Source organism: Anopheles moucheti, chromosome 2, assembly GCF_943734755.1.
Source record: "Anopheles moucheti chromosome 2, idAnoMoucSN_F20_07, whole genome shotgun sequence".
In the NCBI taxonomy this organism is placed as follows: domain Eukaryota; kingdom Metazoa; phylum Arthropoda; class Insecta; order Diptera; family Culicidae; genus Anopheles; species Anopheles moucheti.
This window is the reverse complement of record NC_069140.1, coordinates 89,324,034-89,347,860: the sequence shown is the minus strand read 5'-3', so window position 1 is coordinate 89,347,860 and position 23,827 is coordinate 89,324,034. Positions and strand designations below refer to the sequence as shown.

Genomic DNA, 23,827 nt, shown 5'->3' with positions numbered 1-23,827 from the left:
GTCTTTAGAATAGAGATTTAATTTCTTTGAGATTCATGAATCTGTATCAGATTTACCCAACACTTGTTAAGATGCAGTGCACCATCGGCGGTATGGCACAGAAGCATTCATAAATGCCAACAGATGTAACATCCGGAACTAATGATTCACCTACGCGTAATGTTAAGTTACCGTAGGTACACCTGTGGTCACTCGTTACCCCATCCGAATCGCTGGACATTATATCCTTGGCTCTGTTGATACGATCCTCAGATTTCGCTAAAAACAAAATAATGCTTCAAAGTCCTCTCATGGCGTACAACCCCCCCCCGATTACTTACGCGCCCTCCACTCCCATGGACAGCAGCGAGTTCCGTAATAGACCGGAGCACCTTCATTTCCCAACACCGAGGGCGATATTAACTCAAACGCACACTCGTTCGTGTAGCACTTCGTCTGCGAAAGAGGATCGCTCGCGTTGAAGTGTTCGGTGCAGATGCAGGTTAGACACGGATCGTTGGGGAATTGCATGCGTTCCCCTTCGTAGTAGGTCACATTGCCGATCGTACACTTGGGCAGGTTGATCCGTTTGTCACCGCACGCTTGCCTCGACGAGCAACAATCATTCGTGCGGTACTGACGCACACAGCCGGCACGATGCGGCGATAAGAATTCTGGGCAATCGATATGGGCACAGTGGAATTCGGCTACTCCTCGTCGCGAATTCCTGGTTGGGTAGGAGAAGTTAGCTGGTGTAAGTAATTCGTGTTTTTGCAGTCTTGAGTACCAACATTTGACATGTACACAGTGCCAAACAGGACGATTTCACCTTCTCGTCCGGTACGTTCGCATGCAGTTCGTACGTTTCCCCGTACAGATAACACTTATCACTAGCGCGATGCTCCAGCGCCGAACAGTTGAACCTGAAAGGGTATTGGAAGTTATTTTGGGACCTATTGTTGTGGTTTAACACGATCGCGGAAAACCCTACGGAATAAAGCTATTCAATGATCTCACCAACGCGGGCATCCTTGAAGGTTGAGCTCATCGCTTGGTTCACAACCAATTGTAGTGTAGTGTTTCGTTGGCACTGGACAGCCAGCCAAGACGCACGAACCTGTGGTCAAGTGACGACGTTTTAAAGCTTTTAATTCGAACGCGCCAACAGTAAACTTACCTCCCACGATCATTACGGTGAGATAGATCCAGAAGGTTGGAAATTCGTGCACCAAACTAGGAAACATGTTCATTTCTTGGGAAACGCTGTGTCCGCTCTGTATCTCCGCTAGTATCTGCACTGCATTACTACCACACAACGACGTCAAGGCGGGAAGGCTACCTACAACTGCTGGCCGAATGGTTTTTAGGTGCCGGTTTGTTGTTTTTTTTTCGCAACGAGATTCCGGATGCGATAAGAACGCCCGACACACAGGCACGATCGATCGAGTGAATGGGTTTGTTATGTCGCGTGATGTTATTTCGTTGAACTGCCAATAGCACATCAAAATAAATGCACCGTCCGCAAGGAGTTGCGCGATCGTTTTTGCAGCTGATCAGCGTAATCTGATGTGAAGACTTACGAATCAAGCGCCGTTCCAGCTACTTAAGGATGGGAAGGCGTGCCTTTGCAAAATACTGCCACCTTTTCGGCCTTAAGCAATAGCATTGTAGTGAATTCGGAGTGGATTCCTTTATATGGAAAAAAAAAATGTATTCATAGTATACTGGGAACACAGTTTGAAAACAGCCTTATCATTATTAAAAAAGCAAAAACAAAAAGATTCCTTTACCCTCGTCTACAATTAAAAAATTAAGATCTCCGGTATTTTAACCGGTGTTATTTTAAACACCGCTTTGCACGACACGTGTCTGGCTCCTTCTCTGTACTGGTTTCTACTGGATCGTACGGTCAGTTTCATCGAATTGCTATGTTTATCTGAGTCTATCTTAGGGTTTGATGTCATGCAAAGCGCAATATTTGCGTGGGTAACATGATTTTGCGTAGCTACTCTACTCCTGCACCATTAGCTTCTGTATGCGACTAGATACGAACTCCATCTCGTGTGAATGTTGTGAACCCTCGAGCGAGTTATCCACGCGGACATTCTCCAGGGAGCGTGCCTTCTTCAACACCACTACCGGATTCCAATACCTGACTGCACCGTGTCCCGGTGCATTGATCGATACATCCATCATTGCCGCCGTAGGTTCGCAGGTTTCCATCAGTATGGATGACACACCCGCACTAGACACGATGGTGGAGGTGGCTGAATTAGTACTGCTCGTACTGGCAGTTTCATGCACGATCGATTGCACCAAGTTCGATGGGTCGGAACTTTCACTCTTGGTGCGCGTTCGATGCGGTATGAAGTATGGGCGCATTCGCCCGTACGGTGTGTAGCAGTGAGCTTTAGGCGATGCCTGTAAGATGAACGAATGAGTTAGAATCGGCATGATAGGGTTACTGTTCCATACTAACCTCATTTTCGTACACTCCCATAGAAAAGTGTACATTATTGCCACGATGATTACGCGTGCCACGATGACAAACGTTGTGAACCGTTTTCATTACATTGCGGTCTGGGTTGCGCGTATCGTGGTATGAAAATGGAGGGAAAACAAAAGGGTCCCCCGAATAATGTGCATCTTTGGTTTGATCTACGTCCTGTTTCGTTTGGCACATCGATGTAAGTTCTGTTACCGGTACACTAGTTTCGTCGTTAGACTGTACCAAAACAAAAAAGATGCGTTTTATAAGCAATTGCTTTTTAAAGCACTGAACACGTCATACGTACTTGCATTTTTAAGCCTTGAGAATGTAAAGTGCAAGATTACTTTCAATGTGATGTACAGAAGGTAAAGTATTCGGAAGCAATGAATGGATTAATTCCGATTTGCTGTAATTAACATGACGCAGCTACCAACTTATGTTGAAAGTTGGAGTTTTGCTTCGAACGGTGGTTAGGTGGCGATGATCAGTAAAAATGATGCCCGTCAACACACCACGTCACCCAATCGACATCTCATTGCAAGTAGTTTTGGTGTGCCTTTTGAACAAAGTCTATTCCGCACATTACTAGAGGAAAGAAAAGCACTTAATTTAGTACACAAAAAAAGGAAAAAATACTGCGTTTCGAAGATACCTGTTTCGATACTCAGCCTATTAGTTGAATTGCGGTTTTGTGCCAAGGAATTGTACGAATATGCAACATCCTATACACGCTGGGTGGCGAATTTCTTATTCGATACCTTGAAATGATGGCACTGGATGAGAAAAGATTTGAATAAACTTGTTCTATTTAGGGAATACGTTATAATTTATAGGGAAAATAGCTTACAAGCCTGTGATGATGTTATGAACGAAACAGATGATTGTTGTAAACAAAGCGTTCGCTTGACAGCTGCGGTTATGACATAGGCCCGGATAATCGAAAACATTGCGATGTTTACAATTTGCACAATGGCAGAAAATCAATGGCATTGTGGTTTAAATTTCTATTACTTTAGTAGGTATCTGAAAAAGTAGAAAATTAACCAAAAAAGGTATTTTTTAAAAACTTAGCAAGTTTTAAATCGTATTTCTATATTCTTCGTACGAAAAAAGTAATCTTCGAGAGTAAAAAGAGAGAATTCAATATCATCAATACTGATGTCTGATCAATAGGGGAAGAAGATAGGGGACGAAGACGTAATTTTTATGGAATGGCCAGGAAACTGAATAATTTGTGGATTTCGGTTTCGTTATTCAAAAACTTTACATTAACTGTTGATAAATATTAGTTGGTAAGGATGTTCATAGTTTTCCAAACTGAATGCATTTGCAGTTGCGAATTGTCCAGTGAGCTTTCTCCAAGTTAAAAGGTAATTTTTCCAGTTTCCTTCTTCTTTCATATGGAAATAGTTTTCACCTGTTTTCAATCGGTATACCAACGATAGAATGTCACAAGTTATCCACATGTTAGTTTGTTGAACGTTATCGGTCTCCTTCCCCTTCGCAGGTTTGAACGAAAATAAAGCGATATGCAATCGTTACAGAGCGTTACAATCTAAGTAAAAACTTTTTATTAGTTTTCGGCGTGTGTTGCCGTCCCTTTTACCCTAAGAACAATCACGTGTTCAGTTCAAGTCTCAACTGAACGTTCCGTTCAAATGTTAAAATAACTATTAACCTTCGCTCTGAAGTCAAACAATTGATCTTTCAATAGGAATTAAATCTGTTACAAAATGACACAGATTCGTTTGATGGATAAACGTATAATTTAAAGTCCTTTGAAGCGTATTGAAAGGAACGTACGAATGTTTTCCGCGTAACCCTCTTGTGGGCTTCTGCTCTCCTTTTTATTTGGCATGTAACGTCGAATGCGTCTCACTTGCCAAATACGATCTCATAAACAGAGAAATCACATTTCCATAAATTATCATTACGCCCGGCACACAATGAGTGCTCCATTTTTTCGCCATTTCCACCCTCTTCCGTGATGGCCGTACGGTATCCGGCGAGACGCATGGAAGGGTAGCCGGAAGCAGGGTTTAGTCTTTCCGCGGGGATACTAAATTTCTTCCACCAACCGTTGTTTTGATCGCTTTCACACACCGACAGACCTGATTGTACGGTGGGTTTAGACCCATTACGGGAGAATAAAAACTCATATGTGTGTTTTAAGGCATAGCTTGCAGGGAGCCCCTTTTTTCTGCAGCTATGTAGCTTCGCTCCTGCACGGTTAGGGGTGCGTATGAAAAACAAACCCCTGAGACGAATCGTGCATTTTACGAGGTGTAAAAACGCTAAAGCACGCTAAGACGGTAATGTAATGGCCGGTAGCAAAAAAAAAGAAAAACGGGGCAGCCCTGGATGGGTGGGGACAACCGGGAAACGAGTGCCTCGAGTGAAATTTGGCAAATATTTTCCGCCCTCAAACCCCCCCACAAAAAAAAGCGAGAGAATGTTAGAACAAAACCTCGTTGCGGTGGTGCGTACGGTTACCCTCTTCGAGGGGTTGTACAGTCTTTGCCCGTGTATTGTTAGCTTGCAAAAACGACACTAAAGATGCCAATACACGGGGAGAATGGAAGCAATGTGTTAGTGTGTTTTGGGGACGTTCATCGAGGTAGCCGGAAAGTAGCCAATAAATAATTTAATACAAGCAGCTTGTTAAGGGAAGGCACATGAAACCGCCACGTTACACTCGGTCGAGTGGACCCGGGTGCACGTATGACTTCGGCCGGTTGGTCGTGTGAGGAGGGTTTTGTTTGTGCCCAGAACCCTTGAGCTCTCGCACGGTGGCTGGAAAGGATAACGCTCTACCTTTTAGGCCCGTGGTCATGCATTCGGTCACCGAAAATTGCAGACAAAGTTTAGCTTTATCTTACCCATTCCCGGTGTGGTAATAACCGTAGCCCGAATGATACTGACGAGGGGCGATAATATGGCTTACGATACGCAGCAGCACGCGTCCATGCGCCTATTGAGCCTTCTGGTAAGGATGTGTGTGAGTGTTTTTTTTTGTTGTGGGGACAATGCTCTGATTTGGTCCAAAGCGCCCCTCGAGTTGGAGAATCGAGTTCCGCGCGCTTGACCGACTGACAGGCGAAATGTATTCGAAAGAAATGAAGAAAGAAATGGTGTATAAACCAAAAGCCATTGTTGACCGGCGGTAGGGATAGAATAAAATCTATACCTTGTTTTCCCATTGCGTTTGCTTGCTTGGCCCGTAGGATTATGTTTCACTCCACTGTTTTTGGGTGAAAATCTTTTGCACTCTAGCAACCCGAATGCACACCGTGGACGCTGGGATGTTGACCTTACCCCCGGGGGTTTGGGTATGGGATCCGAATGCGAATGCTTTCTAATCCTTACTTATGCTCTGCGACTGGCCGGAAGCTGGGTGGAGATGCATGCATGTACACGTTGCTCCAAAGCGTAAACACTAGCGCCTAAATGTAGGCAATTCGTAGGTCCTTCACATTATAGGCGAATCTTTCCGGGCGGCATGAGTTTTTGCGAAGATCAAAATGTAACACTCCCTTCTAGTTCACGTTTGCAGCACAAGAAGGCACCCGGCAACCTCATATACTAGGCACCGTAATGTTGGTGGTATTCGAAAGGGAAAATTCCTTCCTTCGATGAACACAACATTGTAATACATAAAGTTTGAAACTAAACTACCCTTTTCCCGTATGATGGTCCATAAGCGGATGGCAAATTAGATTCACCACCAACTGCTTGTTTTTGGGGACGCCAAATGGGAACGTTGGTGGTGGAAGATGCAATTTGACACAGTAATAAGAAGATAGTCTTTAAACGATAGTTCCAACAATATTCGCTTAGTATATGAGAGTATTAGGTTAGGAAACAAATGAGGAAGTCGTTGGGACATAGAGGACTTTAAGGAATTTGTCATAGTATTCTTCTGACCACATTCTAAACCGTTTCTATGGATCTGATGTTATTCACGAATTGTTCCGATAAATATCTCTCGTTGATCAGTATCTTTCATTATTTGGATTTTCAGATTATGTAAAGTCAATCAAAATCTTCAAGAAGACAATGTTAAACTCATCAACACAATTGTCAACTGTCACACCGAGTGAACTATTTTCCAAAGTTTTTTGGGCTCATGCTCGGTAGGTAGTAGATAAATCTTTAACTTGATTTTCTTTTTTTTTTTTTTTTAACTAAATTTATTTGACTACAGTACCAGAGATCCCGCTGATCTCTACCCTAAGAAGGTTAATAATAAATTATTATCCTTTTTGGGGTTGAAATCAGATAAATTTAAAGTTCTCAAATATTTTTCAAGCCTTCTTAGAATTTACTGAAAAAATCTCTTTCATTTCTTCAGTTGATCCAACACAATTTCCTTTATTGCGAGTAATTTGACACGTGCGGCTAAAGGAGCACTCCTCTAAAATTCTCGAAAGAATAATATTTTAACAAACACAACCAACAAAATATCATAAAAAGTATTGTAAACAATACTTCCGTTACTACAAACTGACGCAGCATGTATCGTGTAGTAAACTTCTACGAAGCAACGCAATAGTTTACAAAATTTATGGTGTTGCTCTATTTTACAAAGACTGCAGAAGGAAATCAATGGACCGGTAGTCGTCAAACGAAGGGAGGACGGCTTTTTCCTCACAAATCCTTTCCTTGATGTATCGTGTGTCGCAGATTGCGCAGTAACTGTGGCGGAGAGAATAGTAATTACCGCTAAAAAAGGGGCCACAAGCTATTATTGGTGTCACCTAAAGCCGACCGTATAATTTATTAATTACGGGGGGTTTCGGGATAAATCCCTACACTTCCATGGAGAAAACTTCCATTCAGATGAACAGTAATGACCGTGAAGAATTGCTTCTTGTGTTGTTTGACTGATATGTTATATGACTCTTGATCACAGAAAGATTGCTTAAATTGGAGAAGCTTCTTAGTCGCTAGCCTTAGGTAGAAAGGAAGCATCAATTATTTCTTATAATAGTAATTTTATATTCAGCATAGCGAATCTCTAGCATCCATGTTGTAAAGTTTGATCCATCTTTCAGCTAGTGATTACACGATACGGTTGTACTTGATATGGTGCCTTTCTTTCTTCGTGTACCTTAGCTACATATCCACGACATGATACATTAACATGATTGAATTTTAACCCGCTGAAACTTATTGTGTTACGAGCGAGGTAGAAGTTTGGATGCCAAATTGGCAAGTAGATACTTTTCTACTTGGGCCAAGTAAGTCGGGTTCGTGTTGCTTCGGTGTAAAGGTTTTGCAGCTTACCGCTGCAACTGATGCTTCTATCGATACTATTAACATCCTTTCTGCGGTGAAGATAGCAGCTGGTGTATGTAAACCGTAACAAGATAGTGCGCAAGTAAGTTTCGTTTACAAGAACATTCTGGAGGAGTTGGTACAAGCTGTTTTAGTTGAGAGCCGAGCACTGAGGAGCGTGTGGCACGTGGTACGGGAAGGATTACGTTAGAGACGTCTTTCGACAGACTCGAAGCTTGTTATCTGCTTGTTTTGGTAAGAGTTTTATTTTTTCCAACCAAAATAGATCTAAAATATGAATAACTTATGGTTTCATGTTGAAATTGCTATTCTCACAACATTTCTCTTATGTTGATCACTACGATTTACGTACACGTGTTCTACGTCAACGTTGAAATTCTAAGTAATTCTGCGAAATTCTGACATCCAAATACACACATCCCGATGGCGCCAGCAGGACGGTCCAACCACGGGCACTACGGCCATAAAATACCCGGAAAAACTTTGGCATCGGTTATTTCCAATCAAGGGAAATTCATGCACGATTTATGACCATTTATATCGACGCGAGTGTGTGGAAACTTTTCTGGAGACATCGTGGATGTGCATCGTTCTGGGGCGCCCCGACTGCAGTTGGGAACGATGTGGTGAACGAAGCGTGCCTCGTGGACAGTTAGTTGGATTGTTTTTTTTTTACTCCTCTGGTGGCTCTATTTCGAGTAATTAGTAGTGGCGCTTGATTGGCAGTAAATTAGGTCACGATAAGCCCCTAGTTTCGGTTGGGCTTATGCATATTGGATTGGACGAGTGATGATGTAGACCGATTTAGCTTCATTAGGAAGTGATGTACACGGAAGTGATTTTAAGTTCGTGCATTATTGCTGGAGTTCGAAGTCAGTCTTCATTCAATAAGGAATTCAATAAGAAAGGATAATTGTTTTCGGTGAAATACATTAAGCGTCCAATGTACAATGTACCGGAAGCTTCCAGAAGTCTGAGTAATCGTTCGGTTGAAAGCATTGATTGCTTTTCATATGAGCCCCAAAATGGAAAGAACGAACTGCCTGATGACATGATTACTCCATCGTTTCGTGTATGAAGAATTCTGAGGAACTCCAATTTCACCTCCACCACGCCTTACAGCTTGAGAGCAGTCGATTTGTTGCATCAAAATTAGAACGAACCACGCGCAGCAGACGTGATGGAACTGTACTGTGCGAAGCCGCCACCAGTTGTCACATTTCATACGGGAAGTCGAAGTCTCGACGGTAGCAGTGTAACGATCCGAGTGCCACAAGCGGTGGCTGGTATGTCTGGCGACCGAGGTGATACTTATGTTGCGTCTTTCAGTACACCCGAAATGGGACTTGACATTGCCGTCAGATCAAAGACATCGCCCAGATGGACCACACACTAGTGCGCTTTTTAATTCTTTTGTCTCCCGGTGGGCCAGAAATAAGGGGGAAACCCCGGGTAACTTCACGGTACTCTGCATTCCCGGTACCTCCAGAGCGAAAGGAGTTGTTGTGATCGTACGGCACCGCGTTACGGGAAGACTAAATTTAAACATCCCAAAAACCGATCGTTTACGCTAACACGCGGTAGCTGTGGCGCCTCGGCAGAACGGGAACCTCCAAGCCTCGCCAGAAGTGTCAGAACGTATATGGCGACATGGACGGGCCCCCGGGGCTTGAAACCACACCATCGGAACCATTCTTCTAATTACCAAGAAGCCCGAACTTTGACCTCGACTTTGACGGAGTAGAATGATTTGTTTCGCAGCTAATTACCTGGCGGCCGCGGTTCGCCAGCTGCCAGCACTCTGGTACTGTTGTGCCGGGACTATGCCGATCGCTTCGTTCGCTTCCAAAGCGAAGAAAATGCGTCTCTGCCTGGGGTTCTGCGTAGTTCACTCGTGCAACACAACCTTCAAAGTGAAGTAATAAAAAAGGTCGATTCCGAAGGAAGAGAGCAAATTATGCGCGGCACTTTGTATAAATAGCGCAGAAAATATGTTTGCCACTGCGCCGTGCCGTGCACTTTGATGTCAACTAGTATGAAGTGTCTCCGGGGGCAGAGTGATAGAGAGAGAACGCGCGCGTCTGCTTCACTTCCATGGGACGCCCCAACTAATTGGTCGCGCTGTGCTTCATCATCAAGACACGACCCTTTCCATGGGCGTTGTCCGAGGACATCCGCGGGCGGGGGTCGGATCGGTAGGAAGAAGGATGCGCACGCGAAATGGGCCGGCATAGATCACTCATCACCACTATACTACCCGTTGATAATTGGTTCGCTGCTGAGTTGGCGCGAGATGACGCTATTTTTGAAACGCTCGGCTTCTCGGTGTGCATACGCGTGGAACGGAAGCGCATCTCAACCGTGGAAGTTGGCGACAATAAATTTTGAAAGTTTTGGCAACAGACATTTTTTGCTCCGACTGTGCGGAATGCGAAACACCGTGCACGACGGTGAGTGTGAATTTTTTATGGGTCGTAGTTTAGCACGGGATAAGGGTAAAATTCCACAACGGTTACAGTGCCGGGGAGAAGAGCACATGGACAATAAAACAAAAACAATCGTGTGTGGTCTTTGGTATTTAAAATGGATGTTTAAAGTTTTGTAGCAAAACAGGGACGTCTCAATGTTGCATAAAGATAGAATGTATGTTGGGACGTGCGGATGACAACTATTGCATTTTGTTTAGGAATTATAGAGAATGTTTCATTTCAGACATGTATTAACGTTTTCCGCTTAAAAATAGTCTCAATTTAGAATATATGCACTGATAAATCCATCGCTTGCAATACTCGTCCAAGAGATCCAAATGTCTAAGTGATCTTGGATGATCGAAAGTTAGTTTCGACGTCTTATCCATAAACTCAGTAAGCGTCATCTCGTGTAACTGACTTAATTAAGTCTGCATCTTCAGTATCAGATCCATGAATCCTGCTCATCTTCGCTCTTGATAAACGTAATAGAATCCAAGGAAGTTCTATTCAATCTCTGAACTATTCCCGAGTGCTCCAAATTGCTACGAGCTACTCTAGACTTCCACATTATGGTTAGGATATGTCCATTTAGAAGTAAATGTACTCCAATATGAAGTATTCCGGGTTGATCCAAATGGCTCTTTACTTCTTCCAATTATTCCGGTTTACTCGCATGGTGTCTGTCTATGTTTAATTTCTAGAGAATCTTAGTTATTCCTTCTGTACGTCATCAGAAGAAGAGAGTAGTGTTCTTCTACAGTAATTACTCTGAACTTCCACATTATGGTTAGGATATGTTTATTTACAAGAAAATGTACTTCAATGTGGAGTACTTCTGATAGAGCTGCTCCAAAATACTCCGGATCTCTTCATGAAGTCTGGATATGTTAATATTTTAGAGAATCTTGTGAATGTATCACTCACTTTGATTCTAACAAGAGTTATCCCATCTATACGTCATGGAGTTATGATACCAACATGGATCATGACGAGACTTAAAAGGATGTTGAAATTGTCCTTTTCGCATCTTACTAAATTTAAATCCTTGACCAAAGGTAATTTCCTAATAGCTTTTCTTATTTCTTAACAAACTCTTCTTGGTTGATCGTTATTTAGTCCGGTGTTCGAAACTAATCCAGAGTTCCAAATTGATCCAGAGTCAACTTCCAAAGGATCATTCGATCGGATGCGAATTCTCTGAATGTGATCACAGCTTCAGATGACCTTAACTTATACATCCTTTAAAATTTAATGATCATCTTGAAGTTTGGAACAATTAATTTTATTTCTTACTCAAAACAAGATAATAATATTTTGATTCATTTTTGTAATCACACCATAGTACAAGTAGTCACATAAAGCATTAGAAAAAAATCATCAAAAAATACTGTTCTTATTCTATTGAATTTTCCTTTCAATACAGTTCGTATAATATGTCACAAAAACAACATTGACGATAGTTCGTCCGATACACATAGTCTGTCCAGCGAGTGTCCCCAGTATCGATTGCCTAGAATAGAAAAAAAATACGTCTGGTAAAAAGTTTTGCCACGCCGCCCAACCGGAGTGCCAGCCCAGTGTAACTAAATCGAACCCATTGTGCTCTGATTTACTGCAATTACTTACAGTTCGGGCCCATTAATCGAAGCGTGTAGCCACTTTCGGATGGCGGGTAAAGTCGGCCGGTAACTTAGCAATAACTAGAAGCTTTTAGCGGTCCCGGGCGTAAATTTCGTTCACCACTTTGCGCATCAGCTGGCATCGGTGCAGTCAGTGTGTTTCTGTGCGTTTTTTTTTCACCCTCCACGGTGCTATCTGTTCGTTCTTACGTCCGGGAAAATGTGTCCCATCTGCAACTGCAACCATTCTCATCGAAATGGGCAAACTTTTTCTTACACTTTGTCCCATTACGCAACCGCGCTCTCGCCATTGCGCCCCCCCGTAGGATATGGGCGGATGGATACGCGGATGGGGCGGCTCGCATTTGTGGTTTCCGGTTTGACCTGGCGCGTGCTTACGGGCTGCTGGCCAGACCCGAAAAGGTGACATGTTCGTCGTGTTTGAGTTTGCAAAGTACATCACCCAGGAACCGGAGTGCGGTTTGTTTAAGAGTTGGCGTGTGACAGTTTGCTTCTTTGCGCATTTACGCAACACAGAGGAGGAGTCGGTTAAAAAAGTAGCGAAAAAACATACACTCTTAGCGTTGTATGCTGTAAATGGGTTTTTAAAAAACGGCACCAGACACGGTTTACTTAACCCCGGGCTGGTAAAACATCACGTAACCGAGCGAGGTTGACTGCACGACACAGACCGGACCGTTGTCTGCGGTTAGCCGGGTGAAAACGATAAAACTCATGGCGATGCTCAGTACTACCGACTCTAGCTATCGGACACAGGTCAGTGGTGAATGTGGGATCATGGTTAGGCGGCTTGCTTTAAGCGTACTGTTGTGCTTGTGTGTAGGTTGCACCGGTGATCGACGGCATAGCGCCAAGCAGGATGTGAGCCGAGAAAAGTTCGATCACATCGACAGACAGCACAGCCGCAAACCGGCGGAGGTTTATTTAAAATTATCCGACAATCCGCAGCTGTTTGTGGTAAACAAGAGGGAAGGGTTTCTGTTCACCACCACCCGACCGGAGAACCCACGTCGAAAGACTTGTGAGCAGTGCGTTTTCCGCATCGTTTGTGAAGGTCCTGATTGTGCGGAAGTATGCGAACTTTGTGGCAATCATGCGCGTGAAGATTCCACGGCTGAAGGTGACAGTGAACCACATAGTGCTTCCCGGGAAGAAAGGAAAACATCCAGAGCTCCCAAAAGGGAACGGACATTTACTAAGAGTCCCCACGAATCGCAAGAAACTGTAACGAGATCGAGCAACAAATCGGGAACTTCTAATGGTGAGGATACCAGTAAGATGACAACATCTGACGAGCGCATTCTACCCGCCCGGAAGTGGATTAATGCTAGAAGAGAATTCCGCAGAAAGCAATTAGCAGAGCGTAACAAGCTAAGAGTTGAAGCCAGAAAGTTAAATAATTCACGAGGTCGTCCAGAAATGGACGATAACGATGCAACTCCGGCAACACCGAAAACTTCAAAACATTCCGACGAAACTGAAGGAAAAAGAAAAGTGGATACCGTAAAAGTGACCAACTCAGATAAAATGACAACAAAACCGACAGTTGCTTCAAAAAGTAAGGAGAACTCGAAATCACTCGAACATTCCATTGACAAATCAGAAGATTCGCATGAAAATGAAGTTGTGTTTAGCATTCCAAAGAAAGCGAGCACAATAGTGCACGAAAAGCACGAAACACCGGCCTCAAAGTCGAAGACCGATATCAAAAAAGGTGAAAGTGAATCATCGGAAAGTGCAAAAATTTTGAAATTATTAGAAAAAATTGTAAAACAAAAAGAAATGGAAAATATGGCAAAAGATGCAATGAGTGTAAAAGAGTTTGACAAAAACAAAGATGAAGAGCACAAAACGCACAAGATCAAAGTTGAGACAACCACAGTACAGCAAAAACATGAAGATGTGAACGGTAAAGAGCTTAAAACGCCGAAACCAAATGATGGAGATCGTTCGCATGGTTCAACACTTGAACTCCACAAGCTTAAAGCTTCGGATGATTCCGAGATGGATCCAATGGTGCAGGCGAACTTTGTACAGTTGGACAACGAAGAAAAAACTGAATGTTGGCCGTACGTTATGGGGAAATTGTTAAAAACGGAAATCGAGAGTGCACACCTTCTTATCAAGGAGAAGCCATTGAAATCGGCACTAAAGAAGCTTAAGGAACATTTCAAACCGATCTTTGTTGCCGCTACCCAAGCGCTTGCCAAAGTGTTCGGTGTGCACGAGGAGGAGAAACTAAAAGCGAAAAAGGAAAACGCTGGTAAACCGAAAAGCTCTCCAACGACACTGGCGCCTCCATCGACTACTAGGATCGCCGATGAGGATGCGCACCTGTCAAAACCAACAGCTGTCAAAACGGACGCACACCGGAGGCGAGCTTTTATTTATTCAGAGCGTAAAAGGCCACGCCACCGGCCGCCGAGACCATTATCATTGCGAGCAACGGTGAAAGATAAGCTGCGGGAGTTGCAATCACACGACAAGCCCGCATCTGGGGAAGGTGAGAAATCAGAGCCCAGCCCGAAAGGATGCAGCTGTAACTGTTTTGCATCGAGACGAATCGGTGCCTCCGGGAAACGGCGCCGTACGAGTCAACGTCACCTGGACGGATAGTACGGTGTGCAAAGGGCTTGAATAAGCTGGTAATTGTCAAATAGCCAAAGGCCACGGCCAGGGTCATACCATGCGTTCGCCGTCAGCTGTGAGAACTGTTCAAATGTTTTGTAAATAAACCGTTGCGCGACGTGTCGTACGTTCCACGTAGTGTTTTCGGTAAGCATCGGTGAATGTTTGTTGTATAAACAAGTGCATCGTTGCAGGCGCGGTAGTAGTTGTAGTCGAACTGTTAGTAAAGCGAATATTTGATTACTCTCCAGACAGTGAAAGAGAGCTGTAAATGTCGTGCATTTTATGATAACATTGGTTCGCGTAGTTACTAGGTACTTTCTTTGTTAGAAAAACAAATAAAAAATCTCCTCAGGTGTTACAATTGAATTGAAATAAAGTATTAACAAACAAACAAAAAACCTTCCTTTGTTTTAGAGTTAAACAGAACGTACTGTTTGTAGTATACATTTGCTCATTCGTTTTTTCCACGAAACAGACCGCTTGAAATAAGATGACACACACCCTCCCCGAACAGCCTTTAATTAAAACAATCAAAATAGTTTCCCATCCATGCATGCGGTTTTACGCGGTTAGGCAAAAGCTACCGAAAAATTGTTTGTCTTCAACCGCGCGCAATGCACTGCGAATGACTGGAGCGGAAAACGATGCGAACCCCGAACCCGCAGGAATGCTGATAGTGAGAAAAGTTTTATATGCCCAGCAAAATGTATCCATTTGCTCGCGTTCCCTCGCTGTATACGTGTGTACACAGTGGCACAAAGACAATGTGGGACATCTAGAAATTGAAAGGTTGGTTGTTTTTGTGAATGATTTCTATGGTTCAGGATTTATATGAGCTATTATTACCATTGTTTTATTACCTTGCAGAATTATCCCTTCATACAGTCTCCCCTTATTTTAGTGGAGTTGTGGATAAAGTTTGTTAGATTAAACCCCAAATTAGTGTTTGTGGACTAAGCAAATGGTTTAGTAGCTTTTGGACAGCTAATCAGATTCGTCTAACCTAAATTTCAGTGGATTTTCTAGTGGATTTTCTAGTGGATTTCAGTGGACTATAATTAACTTAAATTAGTGAGATATCCTGAATTTCGCATAATTTTAATGAATGTTTCATTTTTGTATTGTCTATTGTACTCAAAGTCTGTGAGTGTCTGGGTATTGTCTAATTAAAGTAACACTCTCTACTTCAAGAAATAGTTAACTTTGGTCAAATTTTCTGTTGTTCTGTTTTCAACAATTGTTTCGAAATATATAATAATGTGGTATAAGATATGCGAAGCTGCCCTACAGCGTTATCACTGGTATAACCTGTACAGTATAGGAGTGTTATAGTGGCAGCTAACAACGGAAGCGGCAGGACACACTCGGGCCTCTTTCTTGATTGATACGCCGAATAGATAGGACGCCGAATAGAAACGAACATTTGTTAAAGTTAGGTTAATTAGGTTAATTAGGTTAGTTAGGTTTAAAAATATTAAATGTTAGAATAAATAACATAATTATATATTCAAGTTTTTAAGTGTTAGCTAAAAGCTTCCAAGGTTCAAGGCTCTAACTATTTAAAAAGTCCTTTGATTTTTCTTACATAAAGTTCACTTCTCTTATCTTGCTTGGAGTTTGTAATCAGGGCTTGGTGTTCTTGAGCTTTAAGCTCCTAAGATAATGAGAAATTATTTGTTTGGGATTTCTGTGAAAATTTGAGATGAACAAATTAACATTTTATTGTTGGAAAATTCTAGAGTTGAATAAATCCGGAAATTTCTTTATACCTCTAATAAAAAAATTCTTAAAATATTCGACTTCTCTGAAGCCGCATGTAACCTATTTATTAGGAAAACTAGTTTTCTCGATTTGCCTTTGACTGATAAAAATATGGTTTTTCAGCATTGTTCTCTCCATATATGAGTCTTAACTACTTATTGTTCATCAGTTCATCAGCGTTCACATTGAGATCTTTTTGTGAACGCCTCGTAGGAAAGTACTTCCTCTATTCTTGGAGGTAATCCTCCGTTAGGACTGTGGAATTCAGTTTCCCGGGTCTTTCCTAGTTATTCCGCTTATTTGAACATTACGTGCTTAATTACCTCATTTTACAGTAGGACCGGCATCAAATGGATATATGTCCTGTACGAATGTACAAAACAGTAAAATAGATCAATCTTAGACCATCAATAATTGGTCACAAAAGACAAACGGCGGTTAAATTTCTAGATATCCGAATTCGAGTTTGTTCCACTGTAGATACGTGCAATGGAACGGTGTACGCAGTTATCTGGTTTACACGAGTAAGCCGTTACAGTGTCGTTTCGGGTTCGGAAACGATTTTCACCATCGGTTGCTATGGTTTTCGTGGTAATTTTTGATTCAGCCCAAGGTACGTATACAGCGAGCTGGTATGCGGTGCACCTGGCTGTGCGGTTTGCATACGCAAAAGGTATATGCGTTATGGGCGGTGTATCCTCGTCGAACGAAACCAACCCGGCCCAGCGTTGGTTCTGGCTGAACTTCTCGCTTATGCATATTTATGCGGCAAGCAACATGTTTGGTGTGCGCGTGCAAAGTAATGCACCGGGTTGTGTGCTACCGTATGTTTACTTTGCATTACACAGTCTGTCTGGGTCGGGGACTTTGTTAAACGGTAGAATAACAGCGCTTTACACCCCGAAAGGTGCATCTGTTTCGAGAGATTTCAGTTTCAGAAAGCGCTTGTTTTCGGGAATTCAGATTTCCACACCGTGCAGTATTTTTTGTATGATCATGTTTGCTGTTAGCTAACGTAAAGTACGAATCTGAAGGGATTTCTTTGTGAATGTAACAAGATGTAACAGAAGGTTACGTGTCAAACGATACATTTGTTAAGTTCCTTCATGCTTTCATAAATGTTTGACTTTTAGCGAAAAATTGTCAAATCACAAACTCATTTCGACTTGCATTATATTTTTCTTGCGAATTGTGTTCTACTTTTGGACTCTTGCCTGCAATCTACACGCTGTCGATCGTGTAACGGCACTGATCGCTTGCTACCCCGGTGCGGTAAAGGACGATCGTTACCGGCGTGCATCCGCAACACGATGTAGCGATCATATTCGATCCGATAATTCGCCACCAGTGGGCTCCGTTCACCCTCCCCAAAAACCTGTCCGCTGGTCCCAAATGGTAGAGATCGGAATTTTAAATGAATTCCTCGACCTACGCTTCTCTACAGCCGGATCCGGCTCACGTTCACGTGTGGCGAGGCCGAGTGTGGCCGGGCACGAACGCGAAAATCCTCCAAGTAGCGTAGCATCGCAATGCACAGCAAACGGCGAGAAGGTTGGCGGCGCAGATCTTCCGGCAATTTATGTCCGTTCGCGAAATTTATCAGTTCGTGCTTTCGTGTATTTGCTCAGGGCTCCGCACCTCCACCACCTTTTTTCCCCTACCAACTCTACCCGCGGGAAAGAAGATTCACTCCCGGTCGCTCCTTTCCCTTCATGCACACTTTGCTTCGGAAAAGGGGTTGACGGGGTTGCACGGGCTTATATCTTAATCTCGACCTATCCAGGGCTCTGGCCATTTGGGAGGGAGTCGGTGGGGGGTTTTTTTTGCGCGATCCCACCCGATGACAGGGCAACATGGATCGGCAAACACAAAACCGATACGGAAACCTCCAGCAATGTGCCCCGTTACAGCATGAGGCAAGATATTGCCAGATTTGTGCATTATCATTATCGATCGATTTTCATCGACATTATGTTTTCGTTTGCCTTCCACACAATTTTTTTGTTTTGTTTCACGTTTGCTGTTGCTGTTTTTGGGGGCTTCCTAATGCCGTCCCATCCATTCGCGATGCGCGATCGAGTGTGATCCTCGAACGAAGGTGGAGAAAAAAAGTATCGGTCCGCCATCATCGGTTCCGCTTGGTACGGGACTCCGGCCAGGCCAGGCTATCGATTACGATTCCGATTTTGTCCATTTATGCGCGCATGCACGATCCCGGTCGATCGAAACCGTGAGTAAACCGAACCGATCCGGAATCGTTCCCGCAAATGCGCACGATGGGGAGAGAGAGATTATATGCTGCTGCTGTTGATGTTGATACTGCCGCTGCCCTGTCATCGGCGCCCGGTGCCCGTCGCCATGCCGGGCCGGGAAAAATGGTGGAAGACCACCTTGTTTTCACCACGCCGTACAGCGGAACTTAATCACGATCAGCTTCACTTATTATTAGCTATTATGCGGTAGGAAGACGGGGGGAGGGATGCTTTTTTGTGTTGGTTCTGATGCCGGGCTAAAGACGTTATTACGTTGGTTTATGCAATGGAAATTTAAGAAGATGGCATGGGGTAGAAAAAAAGCCTTTTTAAATGTAAGGAGTTGTGAATTGCTGTGAATAAAACCAAAGCACAATGTAACTTCGATTCGTTTTATTTTAGATGAAATGATTTTATTTGTTCAATAATTCGTTCAGCAACCAACATTGATATGATATTCAATGATATTAAATCTCTATTATGAAAAATTTCATAAATCTTCAAAGCTGTTTCTTAAAAGAGTCAACTCATGATTCAACTCATGATATGACACGGTTAAAGAAAGGAAACCCAAATAGATATGGTCGTTGACAAATATTGACCTCGGAAGAATCTGATTTACATTATTGAATTGATAAATAATTTGAAAATCAACTCTTGATTCGTTTGACTCTTTATTAAAGAATCATATTGTAGATGTAGGTAGATTCACTTTCAATTAAAGATTTATTCAACACACCAATAATAAACCACATTAATGAGTAGAAAATAATTCTTACTTAAGGAATGTAAAAATGTGTGTAATTTTAAGATAATAAAGCAGTGAAGATCCCAAACTCCAGACAAATATTCCTGTAAAGAGAATCTTATTTAGAATCGAAAATTGCTAAAACTCAATTTTTGATTCATTAACTTTAAAAATTCATACATTTTCATTTTTCAATAAGAGATTAATGAATCTTTAGAAAGTCTGTACAAGACTCGTTAGACTCTTCGCTGTAGATTCATAGCTTCAATAAAATTCATTCTTCGCAAAAGATTAATTAAGCACAACAGTAATAAATATCATATTTGATTAAATACAAAAAACTAACACAAATATCCAATTTCCTGGCAAAGAGAGAAGAGCCAAATTGTTATGATATCATCGATCAACAAACTTACTCTTTCCAAAGCGGAACTACTTATGCGACAAGGCGCATAGATCCCGTTCAATAGTCATTGTGGACACTTTTGTGAATTAGAAATGGGAAAAATGACTGCCCTTGCAGTCAGCGAGATGGGTATGTATGGGGATGCTTGTGTAGAGATCGTGATTTTCCGTTCGGCTTTAAGCTTAAGCTTAATTTATGAGCGTACTGGGCAATGACTGTTCTGCGGTTCGATGTAACAAGGTCATGCAGGAAGATTGCGCACAAAAACGAGCACCCAAGGCGAGCGAAACCAAACTAGGAAATGTCTATTTTGTCTTACTGCAAACATCTGGCGAAGGTAAACCGTTCTATTTCTGATGTTGCCCTAGTTGGGGAAAAAAAATGTTTTCGCATTGATGTATGCGATCATTGTTTGGCCGAATGGTGCACCAAATAAACCGAAGTTATTTATTACGCTAAAATCTTAAATTATGCTTTCAATATTCTGAAGAATACCCACATTATGAACAGCTCAATTACTTGCTGTACACAGCAGCTAAATGGTCCGGGTTCGAACGAAGTTGATGACTCATTTTAGTCGAAATTACCCAACCATAGCGTACGGCGGAACCCCCTTTCGTAGTCTGTCCAGATCAATTAAATGTGCTTAGACGAGCTACCAATTCGTTCGCTTGACACTGTTCGATTCGCTTCTATTTATGCTCGTTGACAAGCTGACGCCTGCCACCCAAACCCAACAAAACAGAAAAAAAACGGACGCTAGTACACCGCGCCACTTGTGCCGCTCCGATAATCTGATTACATTAATCTTCTTCATTTTGGTTCTCTCGTCAGCTCTGTGTACACACGAAGGGGGGAAGGAGGTTTTTGTGTCTTCTCCCGGCATAATGCAGCTTCCATCGCTCAAGGACATTCGTTCAGGCGTCTCGACCGGAACAAAGATGGTGTGAGAACTGACGGGAAGGAAGGAAGATAGTGCGGTCCAGAACAGCCGCATCCTGCGCCTTTGTGTGTTTTCCCCAATGCTGGCACTGGAATCATTTTCCATCGTGCCACTCGTTTTTGGTACGGAGGGAAAATCTTCCCCGGTTTGGTTTAGCGAATGCAATGGCGATCCGATTAAATGAATTGACAAAAGACAGGCTCAACTTTTCGGGAAACAAAAGTCATGCACCAGTGTTCTTTGCAGTGTTCCCCGGTGGGGAACTACCCGATGGGACCTTTTCATACTTTTACTGGATGGAAAACATATCCTGACACTTCGCTCGGGCCGCTCGGTTTAAGCGAGAGACCGTTGGGTTTTTTGTTTGGTCCTGAAGTGTCGCCGTTGAATTTGTCACTCAAGCGTTGTTGATTGCTGTAGGAATGCTACTGGAAGTAACGCACCCGGTCTCCGTCCGGCCCGGCCTAATGATTCGAACTGAACGTTGATGTGTCAGGGACGTGCAGAAAGATATTTAATTTTGGATCCCACAACTGTTGTCATGGTTTGATGCTTGAATTAATTCTATCCACCTCCATCACCATCCTTCCAATCGATGACCGGAGAAAAGGGGCCGGAAGTGACGTTTTGGTTTTTGCAACGCCAGTCGTGCCATTCTTTCGACTACCACCGACCCCGGGCCGCAGATTGTTTGCTCGAGCAAAACATTAATATCATTATCATCGTTGAGTGAATCAATCCTGCACGGTGACGGGATTTGGGAAAGCTGGGCGACAGTTTTGAGACAGCACAGCTATGTAGGGGAAACTTTCACGGATATGCAACACGGAGACAGAGGGAAGCGGATTGGCCAAAAGGGGAACTAATGAAGTGGATTTTACTCCGAAAAACGGGAGCCTCCACCATAAGACAACAAACCCGAAAATGCCGATGGAAGATCCGCGCTCCGCAAGGATGGAAAAGTTTTTTTTTGTTTTGTTTTCGGTGAAATAATGTACGATGATAATCCGCTCAGGCGGTGGCGCCCGTTATGGTAAGTGGGTTTATCGATGGTTGGATGTAGTGGAAGGAGGCAGCAGATAGATTTCAAACACCGCATTAAGGATGTGGCCTCATTATGGTAAGTACTGGCGCGGGCGAGTGTCAACTCTGCCGTGGTGTATCGTTTTGAGGGATGTAGCGAAATTGTATTGTCACTGCGCAAAACGTTGATGATGCGTATTGAACTGTAATCCCTTTTTTTGGTTAATTTTATCTACGCGTTGAATAATAAAGGGGTAGAAAGCGAGTCCCAAATCCCGATTATTAATTTTATTTGATTCAATATTAAAGGTTGTTTTCTTCATATTTGATCGGCTCTGGTTGAAACAGTAAGTTATCATCCGGTAAACATCCGGTAGGCGTTGCTGTAAGTCTCCATGGTTACTACAATTCTCACAGAGTTGCTGTTGCTCGCATGTTGCTAAGATCACTTTCGTGCAAGATGAAAGAAGACGAGATCGCTACTTTGACATTTCGTCTGGGACTTTCCCACGAGAAGATTTCACTTTCGTCTAAGATGTAGATAAGCATTCCAAAAAGACTTCAGAAATATAAATATATACATCGGATGTAATACTATGACTATACAGAAACCTGGGGGAATGAAAAATAATTGGTCGAAATCATTTACTTCTCCAAAAACCTGCTCGAAAAATGAACCTTATTAACTTATGTTAATAACTTAATTTAAGTCTAATGAACCTGTGATCTTATTGCTGGGAGCTCCATTATGGGACTCAATTTAGTGACATATTAATCCACTACACGAACATTGAGCTTGGTAGTACTTTTGTGATGATAAATCGTTATGTCCTGGACTATATGTAAATAAGAAGTACTTAATAATACTATATGGACGTGCAACTATGGACTATAGTTCATAAATTTAAAGAATTCTTCAAGGATCTTCATGAAAAAGACATCGATGGATATAAATGATCCTCACCGAATGGTCGTTGAGGTTCTAGGTAATTAGAATGTACTAAATTTCTGTTCTAATGCATCTACAAATGCATAAGAAAACTACAATAAATACATAACCTACAATACAATCGTACATGCTATTTTAATTTCCCCCAAAGTTCAAGCTTTCGATGCTTTTTAATTTCGTTTATATGCCATAAAATGTTACAACTTCAATTTCACCACTCAAAATAGTGTAGGCACCTGCTTCCATATGGCCTCGTCTGTTCGATTTGATTTGCGTTCCAATTAACTTTACAAAACAAGAACAATGCAAAAACTATTTCTCAAACCCGTTTGGAATTTTTCGGGTTGCCAAAACTTTCGTTACGCCGTTTTTTGGGGAAGAAAAGCTCTCGTCGGTTCGATCGTTTAACATAGCACCAAAAAAAGTACTGGCAGTAGGAAACTGTCAGCCCCAGTCACCTCAGTTGGAAAGGAAAGTTGAAATGATATTTCCAGCCTGCCTGGAGCCTGCCAAAGGCTGGTGTGGGGCAGGAGTTTCGCTTCGAAAAATCGAACAGTTACAGGCAAACCGGGGAGAACCGAAGACCTAATTCGCAAAGTTTATTATTTTAATGCCACACACCTGACAAGCTTCAAAATTTCGTATAGGCGCACCACCGTTGGCAGTTCGGTCGAAAGTTAGTTTTAGCATCCCGGTCGGTTTGGGTGGAAAGTTAGGAAAATTGCAGCACCGCCAGCAAACTATGGTTGGAGTTTTTGTTTGTCAGCTGTCCGGTGCCAGTAACGGCTCAATCAAAATTGCTGATCCAGAATTGACCTAGAACAGGGGGGGAAAACCCCCCCCCCACGAATGGGAAGAATAGAATTGGAATAAACTTCAAATTGAACAGTTCGCACATGTGGAGCTGTGGAGCTCGACTGCTGTATGAGTGTTTTGCTTCGCCTTGTTTCTCCAACGGTTCGATTTGTGTTTGCTTCACTTTTTTTTTTGGGTCACCGTAATACCTTACATTGCGGACATGTCGAAATGCAGTACCAACGGGTAAAGTTTTTAAAAATTCTATCCAAAAGAAGTAAAAAATGTAAAACAAAACGACCCGGGGAATGTGTTTGCGAAATGAGATTTCGGGTCGATTCGTTTCGGTACACGATACACACGATAAAGAATGCACGAGTGCATCGAGGTGAAACATTTGAGCTTGAGGTACCCATGTGCCACAATTTGCATGGACGGTG

General features: G+C 42.7%; 3 protein-coding genes across 4 annotated transcripts in view; all 3 read right to left on the bottom strand.

The window, feature by feature from the left end:
• Positions 1-23,827, bottom strand: part of LOC128299779 (probable lysine-specific demethylase 4B) — a 42,927-nt gene that overhangs the window by 13,721 nt on the left and 5,379 nt on the right. The gene's annotated exons all lie outside the window — the stretch shown is intronic.
• On the bottom strand, positions 53-1,645 carry LOC128300011 (uncharacterized). Its single transcript, XM_053036107.1, has 6 exons — positions 1,603-1,645; positions 1,157-1,324; positions 997-1,096; positions 771-902; positions 321-706; positions 53-258 (listed from the first exon to the last, which is right to left on the bottom strand). The coding sequence occupies exons 1-6, from the start codon at positions 1,643-1,645 to the stop codon at positions 53-55; spliced, it is 1,035 nt and encodes a 344-aa protein (XP_052892067.1).
• LOC128299782 (uncharacterized) lies at positions 1,672-23,349 on the bottom strand. 2 transcript variants are annotated; one of them, XM_053035858.1, is made up of 5 exons: positions 23,214-23,349; positions 3,123-3,243; positions 2,775-3,055; positions 2,459-2,704; positions 1,672-2,400 (listed from the first exon to the last, which is right to left on the bottom strand). In XM_053035858.1, exons 3-5 carry the CDS (start codon positions 2,778-2,780, stop codon positions 1,990-1,992), a joined length of 663 nt encoding a protein of 220 aa, XP_052891818.1. In that variant the 5' UTR covers positions 2,781-3,055; positions 3,123-3,243; positions 23,214-23,349; the 3' UTR covers positions 1,672-1,989. The 2 variants fall into 2 exon arrangements, with proteins under 2 accessions (XP_052891818.1, XP_052891819.1); XM_053035859.1 differs by lacking the exon at positions 23,214-23,349 and adding an exon at positions 3,318-3,368.